At 44.7% G+C, this 13,988-nt stretch overlaps 1 protein-coding gene across 2 annotated transcripts; it reads left to right on the top strand.

Moving 5' to 3' along the window:
- The first annotated feature begins 548 nt into the window (after positions 1-548).
- Positions 549-12,576, top strand: LDHB (lactate dehydrogenase B). Of its 2 annotated transcripts, none has more exons than XM_010410293.1 (8): positions 549-714; positions 2,095-2,226; positions 6,416-6,533; positions 7,022-7,195; positions 9,004-9,177; positions 10,435-10,552; positions 11,390-11,513; positions 12,227-12,576. In XM_010410293.1, the coding sequence occupies exons 2-8, from the start codon at positions 2,101-2,103 to the stop codon at positions 12,392-12,394; spliced, it is 1,002 nt and encodes a 333-aa protein (XP_010408595.1). In that variant the 5' UTR covers positions 549-714; positions 2,095-2,100; the 3' UTR covers positions 12,395-12,576. The 2 variants fall into 2 exon arrangements, with proteins under 2 accessions (XP_010408595.1, XP_039427134.1); XM_039571200.1 differs by lacking the exon at positions 549-714 and adding an exon at positions 1,038-1,140.
- Positions 12,577-13,988: the final 1,412 nt, after the last annotated feature.

Raw genomic sequence — 13,988 nt, 5'->3', positions numbered from 1 at the left:
ACTCTGGAACCCACTATTCTGTTTTCCCTCTTGTGAGAGAGACTTAATCATGTGTGATGAGGAACCTAAAGCTTTCTGGATTTTCCCCCCAGTGGAACTAATTGCATACCATTCAGTGTTTTGCTTCTACTTTCTTCCTTTACAGCTAGAAAGATGTAATGTTCCAGCACTAGATGAAAACACTGTTTGCTATTATTCCGTATTTTGCTTGCCTTGGTCCTGGAGGAATTCCAAGAAATCACTTCCTTCTGTGCTCAGCAGCAGTGGCCGCTTGTACACCCAGATTTTCAGTCTGTGTGTTCCGTGGGTCTGAGGAAAAGGAAAATATCGTCTGACTCTTTTTGCTACTTACAGTGCCAGATGTGCTTATAACTCCAACACGGCATGAAACTACATTCACGCTTATTACCATTTTTAAGGGACGCCCTACTGGGACATCGCGAAATAGTGTGATGTGGGTCTGGCCGAAGCCAAGGGAGAGGGAGGAGGCGCGGTGGTAGTGGCTCTGCTCAGGTTACGTTCCTTGTTGCCCTGCCTCATGTTACATCCCTTATTCCTGCCAAGGCATCCCTCTGTGGTTCCAGGCGGGATTCGTCCAACCACCAAAAATCCAACCGGAGTCAGCCCCAGGGCAGAAATCAGAGAGCGCAAAAATCAGATACCTCTGACTAAGGAGATACCCCCAACTTGAGCAACCTCTCCCTGGAAGATCAGGTAAAATGCTTTATTTTTGCCGTATTTTAACCTCGCTTACTGCGATTCTGGCCGAGCCTGTGGCTCTGTGGCGCTTAGGCACCAAGAGCCCCGCTGTCTCCTGTGGAAGTGAGCGGTGGTGATGCTGCCGAAGCCACCAGTGACCAGTGACCAGTGTCGCCCGGCCACCCCCGGCCCCGGCAGCGCAACTGCTCCGGGCGGCGCGCCCCGCGCGGACACAGCGCCGGTAACGGGCCCGCAGCGCGGGCCCTGCGCCACTGCAGAGCCGGGGCGGAGCGGCGACATCCTTGAGACTCCGTCCTTGGCGGCGATTGAGCGCGGCCGCCGCCTCCCCCCGACCCCGCCGCCCGGCCCGCCCCTTCCGCTGCGGAGTGCTCATTGCCCGAGCCCCGCACACCGCGCTCTCCTCGCCGCTCCTGCTGCCCGGTGCGTACGGGGAGACCCGTACGGGACGGGGGGTGCTGGAGGGCCGCCCAGCCGGCCTGTCCCTTCTCCCTCGGGCGGCTTGGTCCCGCCGGGGTTTTCCCCTTCCCGCGGGCCGAGCATCCCTGCGTAGAGGACGGGTGATGCCTGGGGGGCCGGAGCTGGGCCTGGCTCCCGAGGGTTCGGGTTTGGAATGGCCAGAGTCGAGCTGGGGTTCCCGGAGGTTTGGGTTGAGGTTTGGGGCGGCCGGAGCCGGGCTGTGGACCCCGAACGTTGGGGTTTGGGCTGGCCGGAGCCGGGCTGTGGCTCCCGAGGGTTTGGTGTGGCTGGAGCCGGGCTGTGGACCCCGAACGTTGGGGTTTGGGCTGGCCGGAGCCGGGCTGTGGCTCCCAAGGGTTTGGGCTGGCCGGAGCCAGGCTGTGGACCCCGAACATTGGGGTTTGGGGTGGCCGGAGCCGGACGGTGGCTCCGGGCTGGTCGCCGGCCGTGCTCCGCTCCCCCGGTGCCGCCCCGGGCCCTGGCTGCCCTGCAGCGTGGCGCGGCTCGTGGAAAGGAGCCGGGGAAATCCCAGCCCGCTCCCGTTGGCTCGTGGAGCCGTGTCCCGGAGCCCCGGTGTACCGAGAGGTGAATGCCCAGAGCCCGGCAGCGCTGGTGGAATTTCACCCTCCGGCGGGCGGCTCTGGGAACGCCGGTATCGAAGTGTGCTGCCGAAATCGCCCCCGTTCAGGCCCTGGCTGGGCACGGGGAGGGCAGGGACCCAAAGCCTCGTGGCCGCGGAGGGTGCGTGGGGGTGGTGTGTGGTGACTCATGGCTGGGAAGGAGCCCATCGAGCAAGGGCGGCGTGCCCGGAGATGCCTTATGTAAACCCGGCTGTGGCAGGTGACCCCTCCATTCACAACATGCCTTTCAGCTCCCTCTGGCCCGCTCTGATCCACGTCTTTCCATCTCTCCTCGCAGAACACCATGGCTACTCTCAAGGACAAGCTGATCAGCCCCATCGCGGAGGGAGCCAAGGTCCCCAACAACAAGATCACGGTTGTGGGGGTTGGCCAGGTTGGGATGGCCGCTGCTATCAGCATCCTTGGGAAGGTACGGCTCAAGGACCTCGTGCTCTCCAAGCCCCGGCTGCTGTCATGCTGTGTGCTGCCTGTTCGTCTTAGCAAAGGGTGGGAAATTTGAGAGGTTGCTGCAGGAGTGAACCGTTAGCAGTGACCTACAAGCCTGACCTCCACATTCAGCCTCTCCTTGTTCTCTCACCTTTCTGCCTGTGCTTAGCAGTAAATGTCTCATTAGGCAGAGTTATTTTCCAGGCTGCTGGGGAAATGTAGGGAGGAATGGCTCTGAAGCCCCTGCCAAACCTTTCATTCTCATCTTAATTTTTTTATTCTTCCACCACAAAGCTGGAGTTTGCTTGCTGAGGAGCTCTGCTGGGCAAAGAATGGGGACAGAGCAAAAATCTAGATGAAATATAGGATAGGAATCAGGAGCGTTTGCATTTTATTCTTTTAAAGAATGTGTGCCCTAATAGCTGAAAATACTAGTATCCCCTTCAGTATCTTCTTGATTTCTCTTAAGCCCTTTTTGCTTGTTTGTATGACTTTATTTTTTCTAGAGGGGTGTTAGCTGGTTTTTAAAAAACTAAAAACAGAGGGCTGGACTTAGAGGTTATTATGACTTTTCCTGTTACTGCTCTGTGGGATATTTTTGTGAAATCTCATGGTGCAGTCTTTGAGCAAAGTAAAGGCTTTTAATCAATGAGGATATCTTGTAGTTTTGCACTCTGTTTTTAGAGAATATTGTGAATTAGTTAAATTTGGAAAGACAGATGGAAATTGCAGACTTTTTTTTTTTTTTTTAAAGAAGGCATCAACAGATATGCTCTGCTCCCTTGCAGGGGGCGGATCTTAAATCAGGTAGCTCACAGTCGAACGAAAAATCGTGTTTGTACTACTAAACCAGCTGTATTTTGTTTGTAGATGATCCTTCAATGTATTACCCTGAAGATGCATGGTTTAATGCATGCTTAATTATAAAAAAAGACAGTAAGGGCTTTCAATTGCTGATATTCATGAGCCCTGGCAGCAAGGAAAACCTGACAATAAGAACAGGCCACAGTGAAACTAAGTGTGAAACTGATGTGAAAGTGGCAACTAGTTTTTAAAACAACATATATAAAGAAGAAATTTATTGGAAAAACAGTGATAGTTCATTGTGGTTTTTTATATTTATAATTTTTAAGCACATGGTCTAAAATCAATTGGTTTTGAAGTGCTGTAACCTGTGAGGGAGCCAGGTGATGTTACCACAAATTGAATCTACAATTCAGCATTCATCTGTGTTTAATGCACTGCTCTAAGCAGGATCAAACTCTGTTGTCAGATATCTAAGCACAAAGTTTCACTGTTAGTGAATAGTATGCACCAAACCGAGAGTAAAAACTGGTTTTAAATTCTTCAAGCATGAATGATGACATGGAATTTGTTTCGGCCAGGCTTTTGTTCTTTCTCACAGCTGTAAGCTGCAGTATAAAACATTTCTATAATGCAGCCATCTGGTTCTTGTAACTGAATTAAGAGTCATAGACTCTTTTAGGCTGCAAAAGATCTCTTATGATCATTGAGACCAACCATTAACCCAGCACTGCCAAGTCCACCATGTTCCCAAGTGCCACATCTAAAAGTCTTATAAACACTTCCAGGGATTGTGACCCAACAACTTCCTTGGGCAGTCTGTTTCAATGCCTGACCACCCTTCCAGTGAAGAATTTTTTTGTCCTATCCAATCTAAACCTCCTCTGGCACAGCCTGTGTCCTGTCCCTTGTTCCCTGGGAGCAGAGCCCAATCCCACCTGGCTACAACCTCCTGTGGAGAGCCAGAAGTTTCCCCCTGAGCCTCCTTTTCTCCAGGCTGAGCCCTTCCAGCTCCCTCAGCCACTTGTGATGCTTCAGCCCCTTCTCCATCTCCTTCCCTGGACACAACAGAGAGGGCTCCAGCCCCTCAATATCTTTGTAGTGAGGGAACACAGAATTTCAGGTGAGGCCTCACCAGTGCTAAGCCCGCGGTGATGATCAGTGCTCTGGTCCTGCTGGCCACACTGGTGCCATGAAGATTTTTTGCCTTTTTCTTTATACCCCTGTTATACCTTTTTACAACTTCTGTATTCTTAGTGCTTTTTGCCTACATTCTTGGGCTTGTTTGTCAAGCTAAGAGACCAAACATTTTAGAAGCTTCGTATCTAGGGATCAGTGTGCCCCAGACCCCAAGGTCCTCTCCAGAACCCATTCTGTAAACCAAGATAGAACCATCCAGGGGAAGGTTCCTTGGGGAGGGGGGCTCACTTGAGCCTCTCATTGGGGAATCTTTGATAGATATGCTAATTAGTAAGACCTATAATGTTATACTGGGTCTTTTGGGGCATATTCAGGGGAGTGCATTTCGATGCATATGACCTGGACGTGTGCACCTAAGGATCCTTAAAATAAATACCAAGATAAAATCCCTTTTCCCCTTCTAACAGTGTATGACTCTTGATTTTAAGACCAGGAAAAGGCATCAACACCATTCCTGATACAGCCAGAAGAACACCTTTGGCCTTTTTGGCCAGCTGGGCTGGCTCATGTTCAGCCACTGCTGACCAATATGCTGTGGGTTTGACTTGTGCAAGATGCTTGGCTGTAATACTGATGTCAGTTTACTGGTGTGGTATTAAATACATAAATTTGCATGACTCTAAAACTTCCACGTTGGTTATTTTTAGCTCCTGCTCAGTTAGAGGCAAATCACTGATGTTGCCATACTGATTTAGAAATGGAAACATTGCCACAGTCACAAATCAGCTGCTCTCAACGAAAATATTTTAAGCTGAGTTTGTGTGAAGCTTCACTCCTGTGTATGGTAATAAAGAGATGAAATCTCCTCTAGGCAGGTGATGCAAATTCTTGAAACGAGTCACTGGAGAGGTGTTCCAGGTGCTTTTCTGTTTTAGTGAGAATTGGCTCCTGGATCCTGTAGAGTATGGGGAATATTGGTTGCAAGTTCTAGACTGCAAGTCCCGTGTGGTCTGCCTGTGGGTGTATAAATCTATCCATAATTGTACATGTGCACACATTATTTCAGATTCTGGTTGCACTAACTTCTTAGTTTAACACCAGTGACTTCACTTAAGGATTCTTTCTCATAGTGTTTAAACAACTGAGAATAATTTTAACCTGCAGGCTATTTTGAAAACAGAAAAAGTACAAATACAGATTCCTATGCTTTTCCTTCATCAGTTAATAAAATCAGCTGCTAAAGGAATCAATGTAGAAAAGCAATTAACTAACATTATTTTAAAGTATGAAATAAAAACTTGGAATATGCCTGCTGTTAAATATATTTTCCACAGGAAAAACTGTGTATTCTTTCACGTTTGAAGTATTCTAGTTGCAAAAAATGGCTTACCTGCCTTCAAATGGGGTGTAGGTATCTAGGAAAATAAAGAGAAGTAGTAGTCTTAATTTCAGTGTAGTTTTTTGCATGGTAAGCCTTTAAGGACAGTGGAATTTACCAGGGTAGTAAACGTTTCTGTCAAAAGGCAGTAAATGTTTGCATTAGAGCAGAAAGCCTTTCTCTTCCAGCCCCATATTTCAGTGTTTTCCTGTTCTGAGGCTGTATGACATTATCTCCCAACCTATTCTGGAAAACAAATACATGGCTAAATCTGTTCTGCAACATAAATACCACACAGAAAAATAGCTATTTTTCCTGTACAGAAAAATAGCTAAAGAATCTGTTTTCTCTTAATTTTAGTATTGAGGAAGTCTGTTCCCATTGTATATTTTTGTGAAATGAATTGACTGATGGTATGTTGAAAGAGAATACTTATTTGATGATTATGTGGTGTCTTCCTTTAGATATTTAAATATTTAAAACAGGCTTAATTTGCTGGATAGATTTAGAGGGTTCCTTACAACTCTGAAAGATGGAACTTTTTTCCAAGGGTAATAACTAAATTAAGAAGAGCTTTCCTAGCAGAGGGTTGGCTGTGCATGCAAACTCCCCACAAATGATACTTTTTTTGGAAAGTCAGTGAGTTTCATGAACCTGTGCTGTAGTAGCCTCTGACTTTGTGAGATACATCAGAACACCGAGGTAGTGTTGTCCCACTGGTTTATTGGGAGAAGAGATGCTTTTCAGATGGGTGAAACGTGTTACTTTAAAATGCTATATGGCTGAGCTCTGGGTTGACTTCAAAATGCATTTGATCTGCTTTTTTGACTCCAAATGTTGTTGTTTTCAGGGTCTTTGTGATGAGCTTGCTCTGGTTGATGTTATGGAGGACAAACTAAAAGGAGAAATGATGGACCTGCAGCACGGGAGCTTGTTCCTTCACACTCACAAGATCATGGCAGACAAAGGTTCACCTCCATTTCTTTAACACATATTCTGTGACTTTGCTTAATAGAGGAGAATTAGTTGTGCAATCCTAAAGAACTCTCAGGATTTGGTATTGAAAATGTGAAGTGTGTCAGTTGGGGTGAGAGTTCAGATGAACACCATAGTGGGAGTGGCTCTTAAGCCAGACTCTCTCTTACATCTCTTTACAATTTGGGGCTTGTTTAGTAAAACTGATTTTAGTGAAACTGTGTGTAGAAGAAATAGTATTATTTTCACGGTGGAAATAAGGGTCAGAAAGGTTAAATGTACTCTCAACACCCACATACTGATATATCAGGTCAGTGTTACAAGATGGTGCTGGCTTTCAAACTGATGTCTTGTGGTTTTGGGTTTGAATGCAATGCACAGTGCAGAAGCTCCCTGTAACTCCTGTGTTAACACAGTGCTACTGGAATTAGTGGAATTATTTTAAACCCTCTCTGTATCTGTTCCCCTGTGCTCTGCTTAGACTATGCTGTCACTGCCAACTCCAAGATCGTGGTGGTGACTGCAGGAGTCCGTCAGCAGGAGGGGGAGAGTCGGCTCAACCTGGTGCAGAGGAATGTGAATGTCTTCAAATTCATCATTCCTCAGGTCGTCAAGTACAGCCCCAACTGCACCATCCTGGTGGTTTCCAACCCAGGTAAGGCAGTCTTTTGCTAAATACTTAAAAATTTGCTTTGACAAGGCAAAACTCTAGCTAGTTCTCAGAAAATCTCTTCAAATACAAATTGTTGAAACTTAATAGCTTTTTGTGGACATCTGAGAATACAGACAAAATACTCTGTACTTTCTGATGCTCTCTTTATTCAGAACTTGTCAAGGTGTCCATATTTTAAAAGAATGCTTTGTGATAAATACTTAAGTTCTTTCCATCCTTTGGCTTAAGCAGTAGGAAGTTCAAATTTTTTATCTCTAATAGATAGCTTTTGTGCCTGGATAGGATAGGGCTGTTTTTCAACATGAAGGATTTGCCCTATAGTCGTGGCTGTATTTTCAGGAAAAAGAATTTACGTGCTGAAGCTTATGGTGAAACAAGGGCTGGCTGTACTTCACAGTTCAGTTAAAACAGAAAAAGAGTTAATTATGCATATTTGTGTGTTCATTTGCAAGTATCTCATTGCACTGAGACAGCTTGGATGTTTGGATGTCCAAAGGTGACTGTAAATGTTCTGATGTGCTTTGTAGGGTGTCCCTGTAGGGCTGTCTTTGCTTAATTCAACATCTGAGTGAAGCCAGTACTGAAGAGCTGTGATGAAGTTACACTGCTTTTAAAGATAACCTGGCAGAGTGGAACCAGTGCATGTGAAGCTTGCTGCTCTGCTTGGAGTTGAGTAATTAGCTGGTGTACAATTAGCCAGTGTTCTGAGCGAATACAGTAACTTGCAGCAGTTTTAAACATTTATCTAAAAATCAAACTGAGACAAAGATCAGGCTGTTCTTGTTCCAGCAAGGATGAATTCAACCTGTAGACTTCTCTCCAGCAGAGCAGCTTCAGGAGGAGAATTGCATGTTGCTTTTTCAGAATTATTTTTATAATCCTTTGTTTTCTTAGTGTGTGGAGTTTTGTCCACAAGTTTTATATATTGAAGGTCACTGTGAGCCCATGAGAAGGGACTTCAGGGGTGTAACCTTGATGCCCTTCCCTGCCCCAGCTGAAGCTGTTGGGAACATGCCACTTGTGAGGTTTGAACGGTGCTTTGGTATCTGAGCAGAGCAAATGATGCATTTCAGATCTGTGTACACAAATGTGTTCCCTCCTGAGAACTGCCTGGCTCCTCAGAGCTGGAGTCATAATTAATTCCTGCAGCCTGGTTATGATTGTTGCTTTGAGCTGTGGATTAGAAGTTTTCTGCTCACATACTTCTGTCTGCCCTACCTAGCTTTGGTTTTTTTTTTTTCCTAAAACTGTATTTTTAGAAACACATGCAGCTAAAGCACATTGCTCATCTGGCTTTTCATGCTGCAGAGGTGATAAATGCAGAAACTGCTTGGTGCACAAATCCAAATCAGGAAATTAAACTGAAGGAATTACCAACTACAAAGAGTATGTAGATCTCAGACTTTTGATTCTGAATTGTTTTACCTATTGTGATGGTGAACTGGAAGAGAACATTTCTTCAGGAAATTGCTGGAATGTTTTAGCCATGTGAGATCAGTCCCAGTTCTGCACGCCCTAGGGCTTTAACTGTGACAAAAAATAAGTGTGTCCAATTTTAGCTGGTAGGAATCTAAAGACCACCTTTGAATTTTCTTAGGACCCATCAAGCTACTGATCAAAATTTCAAGTAGTGCCTCTATTTTAACGCCCCAAATAGTCAGATCCAAAATTCATTGACCGGTGAGCCCAACTGTGTCCTCCTGATTGCCCTGCTACACTCAGTAAGGTAATTGTTGGAGCATTCTTGATGTGAGTGGAGTTTCATTTGCCATGCATGCTTTTCCTTTCAGTGGATATATTAACCTATGTCACATGGAAGCTGAGTGGGCTGCCAAAAAACCGTGTGATTGGAAGTGGCTGCAATCTGGACACGGCCAGATTCCGTTATCTGATGTCTGAGAGACTTGGGATCCATCCAAGCAGCTGCCATGGCTGGATCTTGGGAGAGCATGGTGATTCCAGTGGTAAGGAGTAGTTCTGTTCTCCTTGGGAATGAGCAATATATCAGATGTTGAGGCCTGAGGTGTGTTACAGGATTCTGAAGGAACAGCTGCAGCTGAGCTCAAGTAACTGGTACTTTGCTGTATTTTTATGAATATTAGAGTTGAGAGAAGTCTAGGGAATCTACCTACACATATTTAACAAATGTGAGTGTGGCTGTATGATTAAAGCCTGAACTGAAAAGGCCAATTTTGTGAGTGAAGTTGTGTCCTGAAGGCTACAGCTTGCTCCTTCTCTTTATCCTCAGGAGTACCATTCCATAGCCTGTAGCACAGTTTTCCTCTGAAAGCAGTATCCACACTTGCTAGGTCAATAGCAGAGCAGTCCAGATTCAGGCTTACAAAATTATCCCTTACCTTATTCCATGACTTCTCTCCTTGCTGTTGAAAGCAAAGATAGTTTTAAAACGTGAAATCAAAGAAGTTTATCTGTCTTAATTCAGTTCCTGTATTTCAAGTCTGAAATGATGCAGCAGAACGTTTATGTAGATTGGTACTGCTTTATATTTTCATGCTGTGTATTTCTAAGGGAGCCACCTCTTCAATGTCCCATTGCATTTGATCGAAGTACAGTGTCTGATGAACAGCAGCAGTTGTTGTAGCCAGCCCTACACCAATGAAAGCAGAGTTTGGCTGAGCACATGCAGAGTTTATCCTGTGTCATTGTCACAGCTGCTTTTGCTTTAAAGTAACTCAGAATTCCTACTTACTTCCCAAGAACAGAGACTGTTCCTGCCTCTAAGCTTCCAGGATGCAGGGAGAGGTGCAAATCCCTGTCTTGATATTCTAAGTTTGCATATTGCTACCCTCTTATTCATGTAAATAAGAATAGACTTCTTGAAGGCTAGCCCTAATACTGATTAGTGAAACTGCAACTACCTCCTTGCTGCAGTTTTGAGTAAAATCTGTTTTAAAAGGCTGGGTAGCTAAGATGTGCCTTTTTACTAGAATTTGATGATTCTGACTTCAGAAACTTCCACGGTCTGAAAGTTCTGCTGTCACATGTTAAAACTGACCTGTTAAAATGCCAGTACTAAAATGGTCTCATATTTCACTCCCAGAGTTCTCAGATTTAACTGTAGCTAAATAAAAACTTAAAACCTGCCTCAGCCATTGTTGTGGTTCTGGCTGCTCCTACTTGGTTTCCAATTATTTTACCTAGGAAAAGTGGAGGGGGAGTTGTCAGCTGCTCCTGACACTGATGTCCTGCCTCTGTTGCAGTGGCTGTTTGGAGTGGAGTTAATGTGGCAGGGGTTTCCCTCCAGGAGCTGAACCCTGCCATGGGAACTGACAAAGATCCTGAGAACTGGAAGGAGGTCCACAAGCAAGTGGTTGCAAGGTATGATGACCTGAGGGATAATGTGGGTGGATGCCATGCTGACAACAGCTTGTCTGCACTCTGCCTCTACTCTGGTGCAGCTTTTATGCCCTCTTAGGTAGAGGGTTGCTTGAGTGAGTGGGACTGCTGGTTTAAAAACAGAAATGCAGGATTTCAGCTGGTAAGATGTTACCCTGCAGTGAGACAAGCTATTGCATAACAAACCCACTCAGATGCTGGAGCACCTAGAACTGTGTGTGCTTGTTTTCCCACATGGAGCTGCTTCAGTGGGTAACTTTGTTCAGAGGGCACAAGAGCAGGAAAAGGTAGGATGTTTCTGTGAGCACAGTGTTGGGTTTGGGAAAAATTCTGTTCATGGATGCAGGAGAGTTTGTGTACAGCTGACTACATGTTGCTAAGTCTTTTGTGAAATGAGTGTGCACTCAGTGGGATAAAGTGTGTGCAGATGTTGGCTAAAAACCTCAGGATGTAGTGGTGCTTTGACTAAATGTTTGCCTTTTCCATTGTGTCCCTGAGTGAAACAGAGAGCTTGTCAGGTATAGGTGTGGTTTTCTACTTAACACTAGGATCTCTTCCTAGATGGGAGCTAATTTTGTTTTCAGCTAATCCTGCGAGAACAACAGGATTCTTTATTATGCATATGGGATAACGTAGACTTTATGCTTTATCTTCCAATGTTGAAACACGTAATTTGGACATTTTAATTCCAAAACTTACAGTGTTTTGCAGGAGTTTGAAAATTTTTAAATGGGTAGGATTCACTGGTTTTAAGACTTGTAATTTGCAGTGTCTTGCGTGAAGACATCTTAATGCAGTTGTATTTCAATGTTTCCTTAGTGCCTACGAGGTGATCAAACTAAAGGGATACACAAACTGGGCTATTGGCCTTAGTGTGGCTGACCTCTGTGAGACCATACTGAAGAACCTGTGCCGGGTTCATTCAGTCTCCACTCTGGTAAAGGTAAGTAGTGGGGGCTAATTGGACACTCTGGCTCATTTTGTTGTTGTGGACAAGCTAAATAGTCTCAATTAGCAACGTGCTAAATGAAGGAAGCTTTGTAAAATGCTCCTTTGAATTTCAAAAAGGAGCTCACTACTGTTGGTTTTTCTAGGCTGACCTCTTTAGCCTGTTCCTCTCACAGGTATGGAGCTGAAAATAAAGTTCTCTATGCGGTACTACCCTTGTGTGAAGCTTTGCCATGTGTGGCATGCAGATTCCTTGAAAGGAAGTTTCAGTGTAAAAGTGGAAGACTTGTTGGAAGCCCATCTGTGATTCCAGGAACCACTGCCTGGCAAAGGTGCTAGGGAGGAGAGCTGTGTCCTTTTATAGCTGGTGTAACCGGCTCCACAACCCCTGCTGCAGCAAGGGCTCTGAGCAGGGGGAACCGCTCCCTCTTTTGACCTGTCCTGAATCTTTTCAGCTCCTTGCTGTATAGAACTAAAAGTGAGAGGTTTGAAGGTGGGGTTTCTGCCACCAGCTGTTTGGTATTGCCAGGCATTCGGTCCAAAACAGCTCTATACTGTTTATTTTCTCAAATACATCATGGCTGAAATTTTTCTCCAGGTTGTAAAATGATGGATTTTGAGCTCTGCTCTCAGGAGGTTCCCTGCAATACAAACTAACCCCAGATCCGTGGTGAGGGGCCTGTGTTTGATCTCTTTTGTTTGTGGCAGGGCATGTATGGCATTGAGAATGATGTCTTCTTGAGCCTTCCTGCTGTCCTAAGTGCCTCTGGCCTGACGAGTGTCATCAACCAAAAGCTGAAGGACGATGAGGTGACCCAGCTGAAGAAGAGCGCAGACACACTGTGGAACATCCAGAAGGATATTAAGGATCTGTAACTCATGAATGTTAGGTTCCAGCAATAGGAAAACAGCATGTTGTGTTCAGATGTGGGCTCTACTCACTACACATCTCAATGGTTAACATTAAATGCTCTTCCAGACTTTCGTCCATGGTAGCTAAACTGACGCTTGCTGTAACGCACAAACCGTACGAACAAATAAAGCAATTTTCAGGCATCTCTGGTTGTCCTAGTGACTCATTTTCAGTATGTCAATTACTTACCTTACGCTGGCATTCTCCTTTAATGTTTGCCACAGACTGCATGGGAGTATAGACTTGATGTGTCCTTTTAAAAGGATAGAAACAAAGTAGTGATAATGAACTGGTGTGATTTCACTAACGCCACCTTGCTGCAAGGATTTTCTCAGTCCAAGTGCTGACTAAGTGTAGTTCATTCCCAGAACTTTCTGATAGAGAACTTCCTATTTTTTACTGATGGGTAGAGGAAATGGAATGGGCATTTGACTCTGTGCAACCAGCCAGAAATATGCCAGCAATAAGGTTTTGTATGCTACTGGCCTAGAAGGAGTCCCATAGATCCTTCTCTCTTCTGGATTAAATTCTTTGCTTGTTAATGGTGTCTAGTTTTTTATAATGTTTGGAAAAACAAAATTATTTTCTATTTAGTTATCCAAAATTCAAGACTTTTTCTGGACTTAGGCTGAAATGTTGTAGTTACAGTCTTGTTTATTAAACAAGCCAAGTTGGGTCTTAAATCTCTAAATTTCAGCATGATTGTTAAAATCTTTATATACTTGGAGGGGGAACAGTTTATTTCTTAATCACTTACTGTTACGGAGTAAATACCATAAAATGAACTGCTCAACCTAAATGTCCAGGGGACAGAGTATCAAATCCATCTGTCTTGTGGGGCCTGTAAGTTTTGTTTCATAACAAAAGGTCTGAGACTATGCTGGAGCAATTTAAAACTCTTTTCTACCTGCATTAAAATGATTTGGATATTGGACTAAAACACTTTCACAGGCAGGTAGCTTAATTTTTGTAGTTCCTTTTTAAAGGGAAGATCATAGAAATGTTGTTATATTGCAGGATAACTCTGTGATTCAGTAAGGCTCATGTAGTTACTGAAATATGCATGGGATGCTGCTGGCAGCATTATTTACAAAGGGTATCCCAGGGAGACCTTGGGACATGTTTTATTCTTAGTTACAGGCTAAATTCCAGACTTCTTTGCCAGTAGGAGGGAGAAAATTATATTCTCTGCTTTCCTAGCTTGGTGTGGAGATCCTACTGGAAGGCTTTCCACACCTGGATGGATTAAAGTTCCTGCTAAGAACTGTTCCTGATCGGCTGTTACACGGTAAATGGCACAAGCTGCTGCTCTTTTCAGGACACACCCATTAGGAAAATTCACCTGAGCACATTAAGTACAGGAACCTTGCACAGTTCCTTCCTGGCTTTGTTCTTACACTGTCCTCAGTTAATGAAGTAATTCAAAGTTGTGTTGTGGGACCTTATCTTGCAGGATTGAGTGATGTGCATGAAGAGGCAGCAGCTGTCTCAGAGAACAGGGGGCCCTTTCCCCTTCTGGTGGTGATGATTGATTTTTGAAGGTCACAGTAAATGACT

Source organism: Corvus cornix, chromosome 1A (genome assembly GCF_000738735.6).
Source record: "Corvus cornix cornix isolate S_Up_H32 chromosome 1A, ASM73873v5, whole genome shotgun sequence".
Taxonomy (NCBI): domain Eukaryota; kingdom Metazoa; phylum Chordata; class Aves; order Passeriformes; family Corvidae; genus Corvus; species Corvus cornix.
This window is presented reverse-complemented; position numbering and strand designations above follow the sequence as displayed.